Source organism: Somniosus microcephalus, chromosome 9, assembly GCF_052327205.1.
Source record: "Somniosus microcephalus isolate GS21.2 chromosome 9, FLI_Smic_1.0, whole genome shotgun sequence".
Classification (NCBI taxonomy): Eukaryota; Metazoa; Chordata; class Chondrichthyes; order Squaliformes; family Somniosidae; genus Somniosus; species Somniosus microcephalus.
Genome location: NC_140995.1, coordinates 8858276 through 8877870, shown reverse-complemented (window position 1 = coordinate 8877870; position 19595 = coordinate 8858276). Strand labels below are relative to the sequence as shown.

Genomic DNA, 19595 nt, shown 5'->3' with positions numbered 1-19595 from the left:
ACACCCTGGTATAGCGCCCGCTTCAGAATTGGGGCGCAGAAGACGAATATACAGCGTGCGCTAATGCCTCCCCGCCCAGCGCTAACTTTTGGGCGCGAGCTAGCTGCCCGCGCCCAAGTGAATTTCTAGGCCTATGAATGGTGCTGTCAGCCGAATGACATCTTCTCCATTATTCTGTGTCTAGCCAGTGAATTATATCATGCTATTCGGCTGTGGATTATAGCTGAGCTGAGCTTTGTCTAGTTATCCTCCCATTACTGTAATACAAAAACCCTTTCCAACAAGAGTCACTGGAGGCTGTTTAGGAATAGGAACGGTGGCTGATTTTTTCTCTTTCCCTGCACGGGTGCGGTGACCACCCCAAGATCAGCTAACTCTGTATGGTTTCTAGACAATAGAGCAGAATCCAATGTTGACTTTTGGTGCGCCGGTCTCCAGAGGGTGCTAACAAACGCTATCGCGAATGGTCATTCATTTTGTGGTAATGAGGATTGTTAGTCTTTGGTTGTTAAATATCAGATTTTCCTGCCGGTTGAAGAAAAATCAACTACCTGTAACTTCTGTGCGCGTTTTTAATTGCAATTGTACTTATATGCATATTGATATGGAAAGAAACGTATTGTGTATGATGGACCGGAAAGTTCCCTTGGGTTGTTTTTATTGCACTAAAAATCTTCATACACCATAAATATTTTATCCTGGGTTGTGAATGAACGGATTAGTTGTCGCAATTCAAATAAATACATTAAACCACAGGATTAAATCTATCTGAATATAATCGATAAATCCTGTAGTTAATCTTAGGACGTGCTCACTTTTCCATTGCAATTTTTGCAGCGATATCTTGGTTTGAAACTTTCAGTAACATTTAATCAACAGTACAACAAACATTAATTTAGAATATTTTAATGAAACGCTGCATTTGCACAGTCATCGTGAAAAAAAATCAGAGGCGTTAACTTTAATTTAAAAATCAGAGTAATCCGGTAGTGACTTTGCAAATTTTAAGGAAACGGTTAACTTGTAGGAATTTACGAATAACAGAGATCGACACAAGAGAACAATTAAACAAGTCTTTACTCAACGGAGATGCCACAAGGAATGCCTGGGCAGCCCCGTGGTTTGCTACGTGACGGCATCGCATTTGCCCGCATTTTCCCGCGCTCTTAAAGGGGCCACGCCCTGTACATGCAAACTCTATATATAAAACACAATAATGCCTAACACAATGGTACAGGTTTAGGCTGGTGTTAGAACATCGTTAAAGAGAATTATATACAGTTAGCCAGAGTCATTCAGTGGTTCTGCCACAAACTAAAAATAAACTCAGAATCATAGTATATTGGTTACGATTTAAATATCTGAAACTTTTACAGGAAATCCTCCGGGGGGGAAGTTCCATTGTTACAACACTGGAGGATGAATTGCAGGTTTTCCCGCCGAGCCGGGCTCTGTGCCCAGTGGGGTCTCGGCGCTCAGCCGGTGGGCGGGACCCGCGTTGACAAATCAAAATTCCCGCCGACGCTGATTGGCCAGCGGCTCCTCCGCTGCGTCACGGCGGGGAAGGAGGTTCCGCCACTGCCGCCGCTGATTGGGCAGCGTGGATTTCGCGCCAAATTCCGAAAAGGATTTGAAGGGGGGCAACCGGCCGGCGCGGGAAAGAGTGAGAAAGACAGCGGAGCTGCACGGCAGAGGAGCGGGGCAACTAGCACAGCAGAGTCCAGCAAAGCAAAGAGTACAGAGGAGTGGGGTAGCACAGCGGAGCAGCACGGCAGAGAGGAGCGGGGCAACTAGTACAGCAGAGTACAGAGGGGTAACTAGCAGAGCAACTAGTACAACAGGAGCAGAGCAACTAGTACAGAGGGGTAATTAGCAGGGCAGAGAGTACAGAGGGGTAACTAGCAGGGCAGAAGAGTAGAGCAAGTAGTACAGAGTGGGGTAGCACAAGCGAGAGTACAGAGGGGCAACTAGGGCAGCAAAGTCAGGGCAGAGAGGGCAACTAGCAGAGACATTGAGAAAAGTGGGAGAAGAGCGGGTCGAGCAGCAGAGTGCAGAGGAGTGGGGCAGCACAGCCGAGCAAGGAGCGGACATTGAGTAAAAAGCGGGACCAGTCAGCGCGCCAATCTCCATCTCCATCCCCTCCGGGCTCAGCCGCGATCGGACAGTTCCTCAAAAAAAACTCGCGGCACCGCGTTAATTCAAGTGTTTAAACCCTCAATCGGACACCTATTTTTTGATAGCTGGTCTGATTTTATTTATATATATTTTTTAATCCACCAACCTTTTTGACGATTATCAAACATGTCGTCGGTCCGCGCTCCCCTCGCCGCCAAGAGCGAGAACATCGTCTCCGCTCAGATGAACAGCATCTCGCTGAAGGAGAACACGGTGAGTCGAGTTTGGGAGATGGTCTTACTCTTTTTTTTCATCCCCAATCCGAGCGGCCTGATGAGATTTTTTTTTTGAACAATGCAATGCAATTTTTTGAAAACCTGACTGAAGCGAGCGGCAGATTGACTGACTTGTTGTTTCTTGTCCGTTTCCCCCCCCCCGAAGCCGCCACCTTTAAGCAGCACCCGGATCCTGGCCAGTAAGACCGCCCGCAAGATTTTCCTGGAAGCCAAGGTGCCGGTGAGTGAGTTAATGCAGTTATTTTTGTGTTTTTCTGTGAAGTAATGTTGCTGTGTGAGGAAGGCCGCCCCTCGCCCGAGCTGGCGGCTGAATTCTGGCGCCAAACCCGCTGCTGAGAGTCTCTGGATTTGCTGCTTTAAAAAAAAATCCAAGGAATTCCATTCACTGTTTAAAAATAAATTTCTGTATACTTTTAATAAAGGTTCTAAAACTTTTTTTTTACTGACTCGTTTTTTTAAAACGAATTGTTTTTTCCTGGGAGGGGAAATAAATGGGCGCCAAAATGTTTCCCCCCCCCCGAGTCGATATTTATTGTGCGGCAATGAGGACTTTTTATAACTACTTTTTTATTTCCCCCAGGTGAGCTCTGAAAAATCGGATCGCCCCGCCAGTTTAGAGGACGAGCCTTTGTTGAGGGAAAATCCGCGCCGTTTTGTTGTCTTTCCCATTCAATACCACGATATCTGGCGGATGTACAAGAAAGCCGAGGCTTCTTTCTGGACCGCAGAAGAGGTCAGTTTTCCCCCCAATCTTCTAGACTCTTCCCCTCTTTTTAATTCGTCCCTGTTTTTTTTAAAAGTGAGATTCTTTCATCATTTTTTTATTTTCTCTAATCTCTTTCAAGAACCCAAATGTTTTTTTGTGAGCTATACAATTTTGTAGTGGATTCTTCCCTATCTTTTGATTTCATTTTTTTTTTCACTCTTTGCAGTTTATTTTAACAAAACATTTACATTTCAGTTTACCTCTGGTTGGGTAACCTCGCTGGACTTTGGCCATGCTGCTTCAAACAGCCCACTAGGAGGTGTATGGGAGTTTCCCGGAGAACGGGTCACCTTAACTTTTTTTTTATATTTTAAAAATTTCGCACCAATTACACAATTGGTTGATCAAAATATGCGCATTGTGGGTGGGAAAAGTGTGACCAGAAATTGGGGGAACTACAACTCTGGGGGCTGCCAAGTGAAGCGCAATTTCATCCTGCCTGTAGAATGCTACTGGGATGGCAGATAGATTGGGTGAATAGCTCGTCTATGATTGCTGGAGTGGTAGTGCAGTGGTTATGTTTCTGGAATAATAATCCAAAGAACATTAGTTTGAATACCACCAATTTGGGAATTTTACTTCAGTTTGAAAATCTGGAAATAATATATCTGTGGAAGTGACCATGTAGAAATGGAATGCTGCCCATACCTGATCTGTCCCACACGAACACTCAACTGTCCTCCGAAAGCCCAGGGCAATTAGGGATGGGCAATAAATGCTGGCATTGCCTGTAATGCCCACATCCAGAGACTGCACTTTTAAATAAAAAGCAGTTTGACTGAACTCTTGCTGTCTCCTCTCTATTCTGTTTACAACTGGGATATATCTCCTAATCTTTGTGCCTATATAGTCTGAATTTCCTCTCTGTCCATTACTTCTAGCTCTCAACCCTCTGGGCCCTAATCTCTTGTCTCCTACCCCTCCTGTTATCCAGTTATGCCTGGTTTCATTTCTTTCCTTGGGTACTGTGGTAAACCACTGTTTGTATTCCACTGTGTACATGCCTGGACATGCCTCTGCTGACTCCTCCAAGTCCTAGTATAAAGGTGACTGCTCCCCAGCCCTTTGTATTCTGGACCAGTCGACCACTCGAGGCAGACCTTCATTCTTTTGTTAATAAAAGCCTTTAGTTACTCTCTTAACTCTCAGTCTTTTATGAGTAATTGATAGCGCATCAATTTTATTAACAACATTTTTATAATGGAGAAGATCCTTACACCGGCATGCCTGGACTTAGATCATCGGGAGGCGGACTCATCCACCAAGTTTACTCACTGGCTTAAGTGTTTCGTAAAATTCCTGACCGCCTCTGCAGCAATCAAATCACAGATCACAGAAACCCCACAGTGCAGATAGAGGCCATTTCGGCCCATCGAGCCTGCACCGACACATATCCCACCCGATCCCAGTAACCCCAACTCATATCCCACCCTATCCCTGTAACCCCACCTATTTAATCCCCCTAACACTAAGGGTCAATTTATCATAGCCAATCAACCTAACCCGCACATCTTTGGACTGTGGGAGGAAACCGGAGCACCCAGAGAAAACCCACGCAAACACGGGGAGAATGTGCAAACTCCACACAGACAGTCGCCCGAGGCCGGATTCGAACCCGGGTCTCTGGCGCTGTGAGGCAACAGTGCTAACCACTATGCCACGGACGAGGACAAACTGGATGTCCTGACCTCCAAAGTGAACCACCGAGTGTACTTGGTCATCCAAGACGCGACCTCGTACGCGGACGCTATCAAGCTCCTCAAGGACCAGTACACGCGCCCAGTGAACGAAGTGTACGCCAGGCACCTTCTGGGGAGTCGTAAACAACAACCTGGGGAATCGACCGTGGAATACCTTCAGGCACTGTCTGTGCTTGGCCGGGCCTGTGGTTGTAAGGATGTAAAGGCCGCCGTGTACACAGAGGAACTTATCCGGGACGCTTTTGTAGCGGGCCACAGATCCAATTACACCCGACAGCGACTGTTGGAGCAGAGTGACCTCGACCTCAACAAGGCCTCTGAACTCGCACTATCATTGGATGCAGCCTACCGGGGCATGGATGCCTACTCCTCTGCACCGTGGACGCTGCGGGGAATGACAGCCTGGGACACGGTAGGACCGCCTCATAGCGCCGTGACACCCCAGCAATGGCCCAACTACCGCAGCAGTGTCCCAAGGCCAGACAGCAGTGCCCCAAGGCCAGAAATGCTACTTCTGTGGCCAGGCAAAACACCCCAGAGCGCGCTGCCCGGCGAAAAACGCGATCTGCTCGGGCTGCGGGAAGAAGGGACACTACGCTAGCGTCTGCAGGGCCAAAGCCACCCCGAACCCCAGCAGCGCCGCGTGTGGGCCATGCGGGCCGCCATCTTGGGCCTCCCCGGCCATGTGCGAACCACCGGTACAGCAGCCATTTTGGACGCCTCCAGCCACATGGGGATCATGGACGCCGCCATCTTGGACGACAGCCGGAACGCAGCAGGCCCCCAACACCGCCTCATCTGATACCTGCAGCGACACACCGACCCCTACGCTGGCATCCGTTACACTGGACCAAGCGAGACCGCACCAGCTGGCCAGTTCCACAATGGACATTAAGGTAAATGGCCACGATACAATCTGCCCTTTTGACTCTGGGAGCACGGAGAGCTTCATCCACCCCGACACGGTGCGGCGTTGCTCTCTTCCAGTCCTGCCTGCGCACCAGCGGATTTCTATGGCCTCCGAGTCCCAGTCGGCGGACATCGGCGGCTACTGCGTGGTGACACTCGTAGTAGACGGGACTGTGTACGATCATTTTAAACTTCTGGTCCTGCCCGACCTCTGCGCTGCCGTCCTGCTGGGGTTAGATTTTCAGTGCCACCTTAAAAGTGTTACGATGGCATACGGTGGACCTCTACCCCCACTCTCTCCGCAGCCAGCAGCTTCCAAATTGCCCGCCGCGCACCAGGTGCAACCTCTCCACACTCAGTCACTGCCCCCCCCCCCCCACTATTTGCTAACCTCACCCCCGACTGTAAGCCCATCGCCACAAAGAGCAGGCGATACAGTGCCAGGGACAGGGTTTTCATTAAAACCGAAGTGGAGCGGCTCCTGAAGGAAGGGATTATTGGGGGCAGCACCAGCCCCTGGCGAGCCCAGGTTGTGGTCGTTAAGACCGGCGAGAAGCAGCGCCTGGTCATCGACTACAGCCAGACAATAAATCGCTACACCCTGCTGGACGCCTACCCACTCCCCCGCATAGCTGATATGGTCAACCAGATCGCGCAGTACCGCGTCTTCTCGACCATTGACCTGAAATCAACGTACCACCAGCTCCCTATCCGCCCTGAGGACCGCCAGTATACTGCCTTTGAGGCAAACGGCCGCCTCTATCACTTCCTTAGGGTTCCCTTTGGCGTCACCAATGGGGTCTCCGTCTTCCAAAGGGAGATGGACCGGATGGTAGATCAAAATGCGTTGCAGGCCACTTTCCCATATCTGGACAATGTGACCATCTGCGGCTGTGACTTGCAGGACCATGACGCAAACCTCGAAAAATTCCTCCGCACCGCCCAACTCCTGAACCTGACATATAACAAGGAGAAGTGCATATTCCGCACAAACCGCCTCGCCATCCTTGGCTGTGTTGTGGAACACGGAGTCATCGACCCCGACCGGATGCGTCCCCTTATGGAACTCCCACTGCCTCAAGGCCCTGAAGAGGTGCCTAGGGTTTTTCTCCTATTACGCCCAGTGGGTCCCCTACTATGCGGACAAGGCCCGTCCGCTGATCAAGTCCACCTCTTTTCCCTTGACGGCAGAGGCCCGCTTAGCCTTCCACCGTATCAAGGAGGACATTGCCAAAGCCACCATGCACGCAGTGGACGAATCCATCCCCTTCCAGGTGGAAAGCGACGCGTCCGACTTTGCCCTGGCCACTACCCTCAATCAGGCGAGGAGACCCGTGGCCTTTTCACGAACCCTCCAAGGCCCGGAGACCAGACACTCCGCTGTTGAGAAGGAGGCCCAGGCGATTGTGGAGGCTGTGCGTCATTGGAGGCACTACCTGGCCGGAAAACGATTTACCCTGCTCACTGACCAGCGTTCAGTTGCTTTCATGTTTAACAACAAGCAGAGGGGCAAAATCAAAAATGACAAGATCTTGAGGTGGAGAATCGAACCTTCCACCTACAATTACGAGATCTTGTACCGGCCCGGGAAGCTCAATGAACCCCCGGATGCGCTATCGCGTGGCACCTGCGCCAACGCGCAGATCGATAGACTGCGGGCCCTCCACAATGACCTCTGCCACCCGGGGGTCACCAGGTTCTTCCACTTCATCAAGGCCCGCAACCTGCCTTACTCTATTGAGGAGGTCAGGACCATGACCAGGAACTGCCAAGTCTGCGCTGAATGCAAACCGCACTTTTATAGACCAGACAGGGCCCACCTGATAAAAGCCACTCGCCCCTTCGAGCGCCTGAGGGTTGATTTTAAAGGGCCTCTCCCCTCCTCTGACCGCAATGTGTACTTCCTCAATATTATTGATGAGTACTCCCGTTTCCCGTTCGCCATCCCCTGCCCGGACATGACCAGTGCCACGGTCATTAAATGTCTGAACGACCTCTTCACCCTGTTCGGTTTCCCCAGCTATATCCATAGCGACCGGGGCTCATCGTTTATGAGCGACGAACTCCGTCAGTACCTGCTAACTAGGGGTATTGCCACAAGCAGGACCACCAGTTACAACCCCCGGGGGAACGGACAGGTGGAAAGAGAAAATGTGACAGTTTGGAAGGCCGCCCTGCTAGCCTTAAAGCCTAGGGGCCTTCCAACCTCCCGCTGGCAGGATGTGCTCCCCGATGCGCTCCACTCTATTCGGTCACTGCTCTGCACTGCCACTAACGCCACCCCTCATGAGAAAATGTTTGTCTTCCCAAGGAAGTCCACATCGGGGACATCGCTACCCGCCATGGCTGACGTCCCCAGGGCCGGTCCTACTGAGAAGACACGTGAGGACCCATAAAACGGACCCCCTGGTCGAGAGGGTCGACCTCCTCCACGCCAACCCCCAGTATGCTTACATTGCATACCCGGACGGGCGGGAGGACACAGTCTCCATAAGAGACCTTGCACCCTCGGGGGCTGCAGTAACCCACTACTCACTACCACCCCGCCCCACGACCCGATATCCAGCCCCAGCAGACGGCAGGCCTGGGCCCCGCGACCCGCTCGACATCTACGAGGACGACACGCCTGTGCCACAGCCTACGCAGGACTCGACGCCGGAAGCTCCACTACCCCTGCCGTCGCCACGCCGATCACAGCGGCAGACAAGACCTCCGGAGAGACTCCAATACACTAACTTTTAATACACTTCACCCCGCCGGACTCAATTTTAAACAAGGGGTGAATGTGGTAAACCACTGTTTGTATTCCACTGTGTACATGCCTGGACATGCCTCGGCTGACTCCTCCCACAAGTCCTAGTATAAAGGTGACTGCTCCCCAGCCCTTTGTATTCTGGACCGGTCGACCACTCGAGGCAGACCTTCATTCTTTTGTTAATAAAAGCCTTTAGTTACTCTTAACTCTGTCTTTTATGAGTAATTGATAGCGCATCAGGTACTTCACACCCAGTTTCCAAACAAACAGCAACCCCCAACTGCCCAGTCCCCTCCTCGTCAACCTCCCCACCCAGTGCATGTGCTGGGGGCTAATCATGCCTGCTATACTTTCTACCATCTGCCCTGTCCAAACTGCCATGATGGTGATATGGCCGTATCACCAAATCTCACTCTGGTGTGGCACCATCCTTTTTTGAGTACCTCCATCTCAGCTCAGCTTGCCCTTGCTCCTGAGTTCACTGTCTTCCCTTAAGCTCTCCCTCCATAATAAACACTCCAACCCATATTCACAGCAACCCCTATTGACGTTGCCAGTTCATCTGGCCTCTCTTCCCACTGTCTCAATCACAGACAAGGCCCTCTGATCACTTCTTCCTTATGATCCTCACAACTCCCTTTTCCCTCTAACCCCACTTCCTTCTGCATCCACCCCTGAACAAAGCCCCCCCCCCCCCCCCCCCAACCCTGGCCACTTGGAAAGTGCATTCAAACTCCCAACTGTCTAGCCTTTGCCCCCTGGGGTTAAAAAAAGAAGAAAAGTCCTTCTGAGACTGGTGAGTGCCGTGGGGGCTAGTGTGCATAGTCACCCTGGCAAACCAAATTTTAGTTTAATTTAAGTTTTAAAGTTTATTAAGTTAGTTAATTTGGTTCAACACAAAAAGAACACTGTCAGACCCCCTCCTTTTTTCCTAAAGTGCATTGTGGGAAAGTTACATAAATCCTCATGTTCTGTAACTAACAATTCTGTGCTTTCTCCCTAAACGGCAACCAAGTTTTTGCTGATTAATTGTGTGCAGTCGTGTTCCATGCATTAATGTTTTGTAAATGACTTTAATAGGTTGACCTCTCAAAGGATCTCCAACACTGGGACTCCTTGAAGTCAGAAGAGAAATACTTCATTTCTCACGTCTTGGCATTCTTTGCAGCAAGCGATGGCATTGTAAATGAGAACTTGGTAAGAATTCATGTTCTTCAACTGGAATTCCTTTCTTGGTCAGTCAGCTGTCTTTCACTTGAATTATCTGAATTTTGCTGATCTTATTGTCTTGTTTGTCGCTAGGTGGAACGTTTCAGTCAAGAAGTACAAATAACTGAAGCTCGTTGCTTCTATGGATTCCAAATTGCTATGGAAAATATTCACTCTGAAATGTACAGCCTTCTTATTGATACTTATATTAAGGATAGTAAGGAGAGGTAACTAGATTCTTAATGCACGGGGTTCAAGATTCATGGGCTAATCTGTTTATTCAACCATTGTTTGAAAATCACAATTTTATTTCTTCCTAGGGACTATCTGTTCAATGCAATTGAAACTATGCCCTGTGTTAAAAAGAAGGCTGACTGGGCACTGCATTGGATTGGTGACCGTCAAGCAACATTCGGTAAGCAGTGATTGTATTGTATGAACGTGGTATGTGAGGATGAAATGGGCATTCACAGCTGTCAAGCCCCCACACATGCAACATAATTGCAGTCCACACCACACTGCTGCTTATTCTGGGCAGCTGCCTATATTTGGCAAAACAAATTGCCATTGAAATTAATTGCAAAGGCACCGCTCAACACTAAGCGCGCTGGCTATTTTGGGCAATTCAGTAAGCTTTTCACACCTTGTTTAAGTACTGTTCACCTGAGGAGCTGAGTGCCTCTGACTGCTGTCCACCCCTTTATCTGTTTGTCATGCCGCAGGGACGATTAATTGAATCTGCCCAAAGTCTCCCCTTTCTGACTGCTGTAGGTGTTGATGCTTCCTGTAGTCTCCATCAGCTCCCGCTGCTCTGACACTGCAAAAATAGGGCAGCAATAGGGGATTTCAACTACCCTAATTAACTGGGATAAAATTAGTGTGAAATTTGTCTGAGGAAGGATGTTCTTGCCATGGAGGGAGTGCAGCAAAGATTCACCAGACTGATACCTGGGATGGCAGGAATGACGTATGAGGAGAGATTGGGTCGATTAGGCTTATATTCGCTAGAGTTTAGAAGAATGAGAGGGCATCTCATTGAAACGTATAAAATTCTAACAGGACCAGACAGACTAGATGCAGGAAGGATGTTCCTGATGGCGGGGAGTCCAGAACCAGGGGTCACAGTCTAAGGATAAGGGGTAAGCCATTTAGGACAGAGATGAGGAGGAATTTCTTCACCCAGAGAGTGGTGAACCTGTGGAATTCTCTACCACACAAGGCAGTTGAGGCCAATTCATTAAATATATTCAAGAAGAAGTTAGATATATTTCTTAAGGCTAAAGGGATCAAGTGATATGGGGAGAAAGCAGGGACAGGGTACTGAATTTGGTTGATCAGCCATGATCTCATTAAATGGTGGAGCAGGCTCGAGGGGCCGAATGGCCTACTCCTATCTTCTATGAAAGGTATAAAGGGAGCAAAATTCTTAATGCATTCAGGAGAACTTTTTTAACCAGTACATAGCAAGCCCAACAAGAGAGGGGGTGGTTCAGGACCTAGTTTTAGGGAATGAAGCTGGGCAGGTGGAAAGGGTATCTGTGGGAGGGCATATTGGTGGTAGTGATCATAATTCAGTTAGATTTAGGGTAGTTATGGAAAAGGACATGGATAGACCAGGAGTAAAAGTTCTCATTTGGAGAAAAGCTAATTTTACAAAGCTGGGGGGTGATTTGGCCAAAGTGGACTGGAGACAGAAACTTGAAGGTAAATCCATGTCGGCAGTGGGAGGCATTCAAAGAGGAGATAGTGAAGGTTCAGAGCAAGTATGTTCCCTTAAAGAAAAAGTAGGACGAACAAATCTAGCGCTCCCTGGATGTCACAGGGCATACAGCGTAGGATAAAGAAAAAAAGGGAAGCTTATGACCGATACCAAGGACTCTACTGCAGAAAGCCTAGAGAAGTATAGAAAGTGCAGGGGTGGAATTAGGAAAGCAAAGAAAGGGCATGAAAGAATATTGGCAAGGAAAACCCAAAGATGTTTTATAAATACATTAAGAGCAAGAGGATAACTAAAGTAAGAGTGGGACCATAAAGGTAACCTGTGTGTGGAAGCGGAAGACATCGGTATGGTTCTTAATACTTCGTTTTCACGAGAGGGACGATGCCGACATTGCAATCAGGGGAGAGTGTGAAATATTAGATGAAATACAGTGAAAGAGGAAGTATTAAGGGGCTTAGTAAGAGAGGAAATAGCAGAGGCTCTGACCATCATTTTCCAATCCTCTCTGGCTACAGGTGTTGCTGGAGGACTGCTAATGTGGTACCCTTGTTTAAGAAAGGGATAGACTGAGTAATTACAGGCCAGTCAGCCTAACCTAGGTGGTGGGAAAATTGGAGAAAAATTCTGAGGGACAGGATAAACCTTCATTTAGAAAGACACTGATTAATCAGGGACAGTCAGCATAGATTTGTTAAGGGAAGGTCATGTTTGACTAACTTGATTGAATTTTTTGAGGAGGTAATAAGGAGGGTCAATGAGGGTAGTGCATTTGTAGTCTATGGATTTTAGCAAGGCTTTTGATGAGATCCTGCATGGTAGACTGGTCATGAAAGTAAAAGCCCATGGGATCCAAGGTAAAGTGGCAAGTTGGATCCAAAATTGTCGGAGGCAGGAAACAGGGTAATGGTCGAAGGGTGTTTTTGTGACGAAGACTGTTTCCAGTGGGGTTCCACAGGGCTCAGTACTGGGTCCTTTGCTTTTTGTGGTATATATCAATAATTTGGACTTGGCATGTAGGAAGTATCATTAAGAAGTTTGCAGATGATACAAACATTGGCTGTGGGGTTGATAATGAAGAGGAGCTGCAGGAAGATATCAATGGACTGGTCAGGTGGGCAGAACAGTGGCAAATGGAATTAAATCTGGAGAAGTGAGGTAATGCATTTGGGGAAGGCTAACAAGACAAGGGAATACACTATTAAATGATAGGACACTGAAGTGCAGAAGATCAGAGGACCTTGGAGTGCATGCCCACAGATTCCTGAATGTAGCAGGACCGGTAGATAAGAAGGCATACAGGATACTTGCCTTTATTAGCCGAGGCATAGAATATAAGAGCAGGGAGGTTATGCTTGAACTGTATAAAACACTAGTTAGGCTGCAGTTCTGGTCACTACATTACAGGAAGGATGTGATTGCACTAGAGAGGGTGCAGAGGAGATGTACGAGGATGTTGCCTGGGCTGGGGAATTTTAGCTATGAGGAAAGATTGGATAGGTTGGGGTTGTTTTCTTTGGGACAGAAGGGGGGGGGGGGCGTTGCTAATTGAGGTGTGTAAAATTGAGGGGCCTAGATAGTGGACAGGAAGGACCTATTTCCCTTAGCAGAAGTGTCAATAACCAGGGGGCATAGATTTAAAGTCATTGGTTGGAGGATTTGAGGAGAAATGTTTCACCGAGGGTGGTGGGGGTCTGGAACTCACTGCCTGAAAGGGTGGTAGAGGCAGAAACACTCATCACATTTAAAAAGTACTTGGATATGCACTTGAAATGCCGTAACCTACAGGGCTACGGACCAAGTGCTGGAAAGTGGGATTCGGGTGAATAGCTTTGTCGGTGGGCATGGACAAGATGGGCCGAATAGCCTCCTGTGCTGTAAATTTCTGATTCTGTGATCAGCTATTGGCTAAATACAGATGACCTGTATCATGCATTACAGTCCCCACCACCTTTTTTAACTAGATTTTGGGTCCCAGCTCCTACCTCTTCAAATCTTAGACACTCAAGTCCTGATGGGTTTAGCATCAGTCGTGTTGGCACAAATGTGCCTGTATTAAGGTGGAAACTGTACTGTTGGAATAAATGATTATTAACCTGTATGAATTGGTATTTCTTTGGGGCTTTTTAAAAACTTAATTGTTGCCTTAAATTTGTTCAGTTATCCTATAGTTTGAAAGATCACTTTTGAACACTTAAATCCACTTTAATTCACCAGGAGAGCGAATAGTAGCATTTGCTGCTGTAGAAGGAATCTTCTTCTCTGGATCCTTTGCTTCTATTTTCTGGTTGAAGAAGCGAGGTTTAATGCCTGGGTTAACGTTCTCCAATGAACTTATCAGCAGAGATGAGGTATGATTTTTGAGCTAGCTGCTAATGTGCATTCAAGTCTGGTATCTTGGACTTGACCATATTTTGGTTAATCTCATTTGCTTTCTCTTTAGCACCAATTCTTAACCAGCTCCCATTGGTACTAATTTAGTTTTATTTTTGCACTTCAATTTCTAAATGCTTCATTTATGATGTGAGTGCCTTTTGTCTGCTCCTGAAAGCAACAAATCTTGCTTGGATAGGTTTCTGAGCAGCCCCCTTATTTAATTTTATGTGGTCTATGTTGGTGGGTCACTTGACATATGAAGAGGGGAGGGGGAGGATATTGGCCTGTTCTTAGTGCCTGCATAGGTAGGTTGCTGTGATCAGTGGAAACCTCACTCCTTCCACCCCATAAGACACTGACCAATTTGCAGGCCAGTCAAGTATCACTGTTGCAATGAATTTTTTGGGCTGCTAATGTAATCAATTTGGTGATATCTCTGAAATAAATGCACCCTGTTTTAAATGATTTTGGATAGAAAACCCAGTTAAGTCCTATAATGGAGTGACCCCTGAGGTTGTGATGGATGTCTGGTCTCTCTGGTAATGCTATTTACTCAGCTAAATCATTCTTTGCTTATACTGTGGCAATTTTTGTATTGTGACTGTATGATGTCCCATTACACACAGCAATGTCACTGTTCTCATCTGAATAAAATTCATAAGATTACGGCACATAACAGGCCATTCGGCCCAACCAGTCCATGCTGGCATTTATGCTCCACACGAGCCTCCTCCCATCTTTCCTCATCTAAATCTATCAGCGTAACCCTCTATTCCCTTCTCCCTCATGTGCTTGTCCAGCCTCCCCTTAAATGCATCTATACTATTCACTTCAACCACTCCCTGTGGTAGTGAGTTCCACATTCTCACCACTCTCTGGGTAAAGAAGTTTCTTCTGAAATTCCTTATTGGATTTCTTGGTGACTATCTTATATTGATGGCCTCTAGTTATGCTCCCCTCCTCACCCCCAAGTAGAAACACTCTCTGTATCCACTCTTATCAACATTTTTAAAGACCTCTTATTAGGTCACCCCTCAGCCACCTTTTTTCCAAGAGGAGACCCAGCCTGTTCATCCTTTCCTAATGTATACCCTCACATTTCTGGTATCATCCTTGTAAATCTTCTCTGCACCCTCTCCAGTGCCCCTCTATCCTTTCTATAATATGGCGACCAGAACTGTACGCAGTACTCAAGTGTGGTCTAACCAAAGTTCGATACAGGTTTAGCATAATTTCCCTACTTTTCAATTCTACCCTCTAGAAATAAACCTAGTGCTTGGTTTGATTTTTTTTATGACCTTGCTAACCTGTGTTGCAACTTTGTGATTTGTGTATTTGTACCCTGAGATCCCTTTGTTCCTCTACCCCACCTAGACTCGCACCCTCCGAGTGATAAGTGACCTCCCTATTCTTCCTACCAAAATGTAATACCTCACAATTATGTGCTGAATTTCATTTGCCAATTATATGCCCATTCTGCAAGTTTATTAATGTCCTCCTGTAATTTGTTGCAGTCCTCAGTATTGACTATCCCCCCCCCAATTTGGTGTCATCTGCAAATTTAGAAATAGTTTTTGATTCTAAAGTCTAAATCATTAATGTAAATTGTGAATAGATTTCAAGGTCTGTAATGTTACAGGGTCTACATTGTGACTTTGCCTGTCTGATGTTCAAGCACTTGGTACACAAACCTTCAGAAGAGAAGGTGCGGGAGGTCATCCAGGATGCTGTCTACATTGAACAGGTAATTACTGTTTGGTTGTTTAACTTCTCTGTATCGAAGGTACAAGTTGTCACTATTTCTGAAACAGAAATTTCTTTATGGAAATGCACCAAGTACCTAGTTGATATCTATGTGGTCCTGCTTTGAAAATCCATGGAGTCAGCATCTAGTCTGTAGCTCTAGGAACATGAATGAAGAGTAATTTCACATAGGAAGAACAGAATTGGTAGAAAGATGGAATGAAATTAGATTTAGTATGTAAACTTTTACTTTTCAGGAATTTTTGACAGAGTCTTTGCCAGTAAACTTGATTGGTATGAACTGCCCCTTAATGAAACGTTACATTGAGTTTGTAGCTGACCGACTGATGTTGGAACTAGGTTTCAGGAAGGTATGTTGTCCCTTGATTTAAATCTACATTGCTGAATTTGCTTTGAAAGAAAACCATTTTAATAGCTTGTACCTCTTTGTAGATCTATAAAGTTGATAATCCATTCGACTTCATGGAGAACATTTCTTTAGAAGGCAAGACTAACTTTTTCGAAAAGAGAGTTGGAGAGTACCAGAGAATGGGTGTGATGGCAAAGACAACTGAGAATTCTTTCACACTGGATGCAGACTTTTGAAAGGACTTGGAGACTTTCATGTGTGTGAGATGCAAATGGGATTGGAAAAACCTACTTGTGCTAGTAGTCCCACAGATCACTTGACTTGACTTTCATTTGTATTGACGAGAACCTGGTTTGGTCACCGCCCTGTGATCTACATTTCAGCATTAGTGAGAATTGCACATGGTCTTAATGGTTCCGAAAACAGAAGTGGGAGATGTTCACATTACCTCCAAATATGTAATTGTATAATTGCATAGTTTACAGCGGCCATAGCTACATTGGTGCATATCATTTTTATGTTGTAGAAACATTTGGTTGTGCAATTGTATTGCTGAGCATTTTGCCAAGGGGCCGAAATGGCTTCAGCAGCCACGGTGTTTTCTGTTTAGTAGCTGTTTGCAGTCGTTTTTAAAATGTAAATATTTTAATCAAAATGCACTTTCCTGAATAAAATTCAAAACTTCATTTTGTGCCTTGTTCTGTTTCACTAGCCAATTTTTAGCACTGGACAGAAGGTTAGTTGGTTCATTAGTAGGTAGAATGGGAAACTGGTGGTGAGATGACACACTCGGGTGGTACTTAACACTTTGAAGGAACCATGTGGCAGTTGAGGTGGGTATTGGTTATTTTGTGGAGGTGATGCACTTTTTTTTATATATTCCCATTCACTGAGCTAGACTTGGTGACTTGAGTGTAATAGCTGCAGCTAGGCAGTGAAGACTAGATGTTTATAATGGCACCTAATTAACAGTATTCATGCAATGCACTAAAACTCCAAGGTATAATTTAACCTTTTGTGTTCTTGGCCAAATTATAGTTGGTAGATAAATAAAACCTGCATGATGGTTACATTGCATGAATGTGTTTTTTAATTAATTAGTTTAACTAACCTTTTAAAATTAATTGTTCCAGTCTTTAAATAAATTCCTGTTTATCCCTGAAGTTATTTAGTACCTCCAACTGATAAGAATTGCAGAAACCAAGCAAATACTACATTTTACACTTGACCACCTGTGATTATTTAATTAGGTTTTTCCCTATACTATTTACGATCTTGTACAACTGGGCAGCCCAATTATAACTGGAAATGGTGTAGTGCTGTCACCTTGTGTGCACTGCTGCTAACGTGGTTATATTGAGGATGATTGTGTTCGCCGGTGAATAGTTGCTCCATCCAGTGGTTCAATGCTGGGTTTGTGCCAAGTTAATTACACTAGAGTAACTAATGGCTAGGTTGTTTACCAGTGGCTTCAGTATCCCCCCATCTCCAGGCTGTATTCACTCTAGCATTGCCCCAGGCTGCCTCTATCTTGTGAACATCAACAACGTGTAGTGCCTTTTTAATGTATTATAACCGAAGGCACTTCACAGGAGTGTTGCCAAACAAAATTTAACACTGAGCCACCTAAAGATATTCAGGCAGGCGACCAAAAGTTTAGTCATAGGTAGGTTTTAAGGAGCCTCTTAAAGGAGGAAGGAAAGGTGAGGCGGAGTGAGCTACCAAGGGTGGAGTGATTAAAATAGATGCACAAGAGGCCAAAATTTGAAGAGTGCAGAGATCTGAGGTTGGAGGGGGTTAGAGATATGGAGGGAATTGAAAACTTAAGATTATTTTAGAATTGAGTTGGTCAAATAGGAGCCAATGTAGGTGTGCGAGCACAGGGGTGATGGGTGGGACTTGGTGTGATGACCTCAAGTTTACAGAAGATGGAAGATTAGAGGTCGGCCTGGAGTGTGTTTGAATAGTCCGGTCTAGAAGTAACAAAAGCATCGATGAGGTTTTCGGCAGCAGATGAGCTGAGCCAGGGGCGGAGTCACGTGATGTTACGGAAGTGGAAATCGACAATCTGATGGTCGGAAGCTCATCTCTCCAAGTATGACACCAAGGTTGCGAACTGCTTCAGCCTCAGTTGCCAGGAGGAGAGAGGGAGTCGGTGGTCAGGGAATGGAGTTTGTGGTGGGGACTGAAGACAATGGCTTCGGTCTTTCCAATATTTAGTTGGGAGGAAATTTCTGCTCACCCAGTATTAGATGTCGAATAAGCAGCCTGATCATTTAGAGACCGCGGAGGGGCCAAGAGGTGGTGAGGTACACTTGACGACACCCAGCTCTACATGTGGAACCTGACATTTTTGAGGTCGCTGAGGGGCAGCATATGGGTGAGAAATAAGGGACCAAGGATAGAGCCAGAGAGTTGTGAATACGGCAGAAAAGATCATCGGGTGTGCACTTCCGTCCATTGAGGAGATCTTCCAGACCAGGTGCCGGAACAAGGTCCGCTCCATCATCCAGGACCCCAATCACCCTGGGCACAAACTGTTCTCCCTCCTGCAGTCCGGCCGTCGGTACCGCAGCATCCGAACCAGGGCCAGCAGGTTCCAGAACAGTTTCTATCCACTGCCTCTCATATTATTATAATAATAATCAACTTTATTGTCATTGTTAGTGCACAAGTGCAGTACAACGAAATGTAGGCTTGCAGCTCCCGAGAGTGTACATTTAGATTAAGACATTTAACATTCATTTGGCTTGTAACATAAACATAATAAAGTGCATTGACAGATGTGCAGGCTTTAGAGTTTATTTGTAGAGTTCAGTAGGATGACAGCCCTGGGAAAGAAGCTGTTCCTAAATCTGGTCATTCGGGTGCGAATGCATCTGTAGCGTCTCCCAGATGGCAGGAGGGGCGAACAGACTGTGGCTGGGGTGGGTAGGGTCTTTGATGATGGTCCGTGACCTCCGTAAACAGCGTTTCTGGTAGATGTTCTCTATGGTTCCCCCACTTTGGAACTGAATATCAAATGAACTGTGAGCGCACAAGAACATTCTTGATCACTGGACTGTGTGCACATAGGACTCTTGTACCCCAACCTTACCTTATAAATTATAACTCATTTGTACATTGCACACTGCATTTTAATTTATATTTATTTGTTTATATATAAATATATATATTATACTTATACTACCATATACTTATCATATTACATTACTATTACTTCCAGTGGTAATAGAGGCTTTTTTGCACTATTCATCATATCCTGCAACTTGGACTGTCATTGCTATACTTTCTGCTTATTTGCCTATTGTTTCTATATTTATACTTGTTTTTACTTTTTGCTTTTTATATTTATACTTATATTGTGGGAGTGAGTGGGGAGTAAGCATTCCATTGTACCAGTTACATATGGCAATAAAATGATCTTGAATGTTGAATCTTGGAAGAGGAGGCATTGCAAGCGCTCCTCTGGCTATGACTGAATAGATAAGAATGCAACCAGGTGAGTGCAGCCCCACCCAGGTGAGTGCAGCCCCACCCAGGTGGACAAAGGAGGCGAGGCGTTGGAGGAATAATTTTCTAACTTGCATTCCTTTCTACCAATCCTCTGCTACTCTGCAACCCATTTACCCTATAGCG

General features: G+C 46.2%; 1 protein-coding gene across 1 annotated transcript; it reads left to right on the top strand.

The window, feature by feature from the left end:
• The first annotated feature begins 2270 nt into the window (after positions 1 to 2270).
• On the top strand, positions 2271 to 16642 carry rrm2 (ribonucleotide reductase M2 polypeptide). The gene is made up of 10 exons (XM_085996328.1): positions 2271 to 2388; positions 2557 to 2631; positions 2992 to 3144; positions 9622 to 9738; positions 9844 to 9977; positions 10071 to 10165; positions 13685 to 13818; positions 15483 to 15587; positions 15844 to 15957; positions 16040 to 16642. Exons 1-10 carry the CDS (start codon positions 2302 to 2304, stop codon positions 16190 to 16192), a joined length of 1167 nt encoding a protein of 388 aa, XP_085852454.1. The 5' UTR covers positions 2271 to 2301; the 3' UTR covers positions 16193 to 16642.
• Positions 16643 to 19595: the final 2953 nt, after the last annotated feature.

Excerpts from the sequence above, each read along its gene's own strand:
- rrm2 (XM_085996328.1), top strand. The coding sequence starts at position 2,302 with ATGTCGTCGGTCCGCGCTCCCCTCGCCGCCAAGAGCGAGAACATCGTC. Across the intron at positions 2,389-2,556 it reads TCTCGCTGAAGGAGAACACG|CCGCCACCTTTAAGCAGCAC; the intron begins GTGAGTCGAGTT and ends CCCCCCCCGAAG. Across the intron at positions 9,739-9,843 it reads GCATTGTAAATGAGAACTTG|GTGGAACGTTTCAGTCAAGA; the intron begins GTAAGAATTCAT and ends GTTTGTCGCTAG.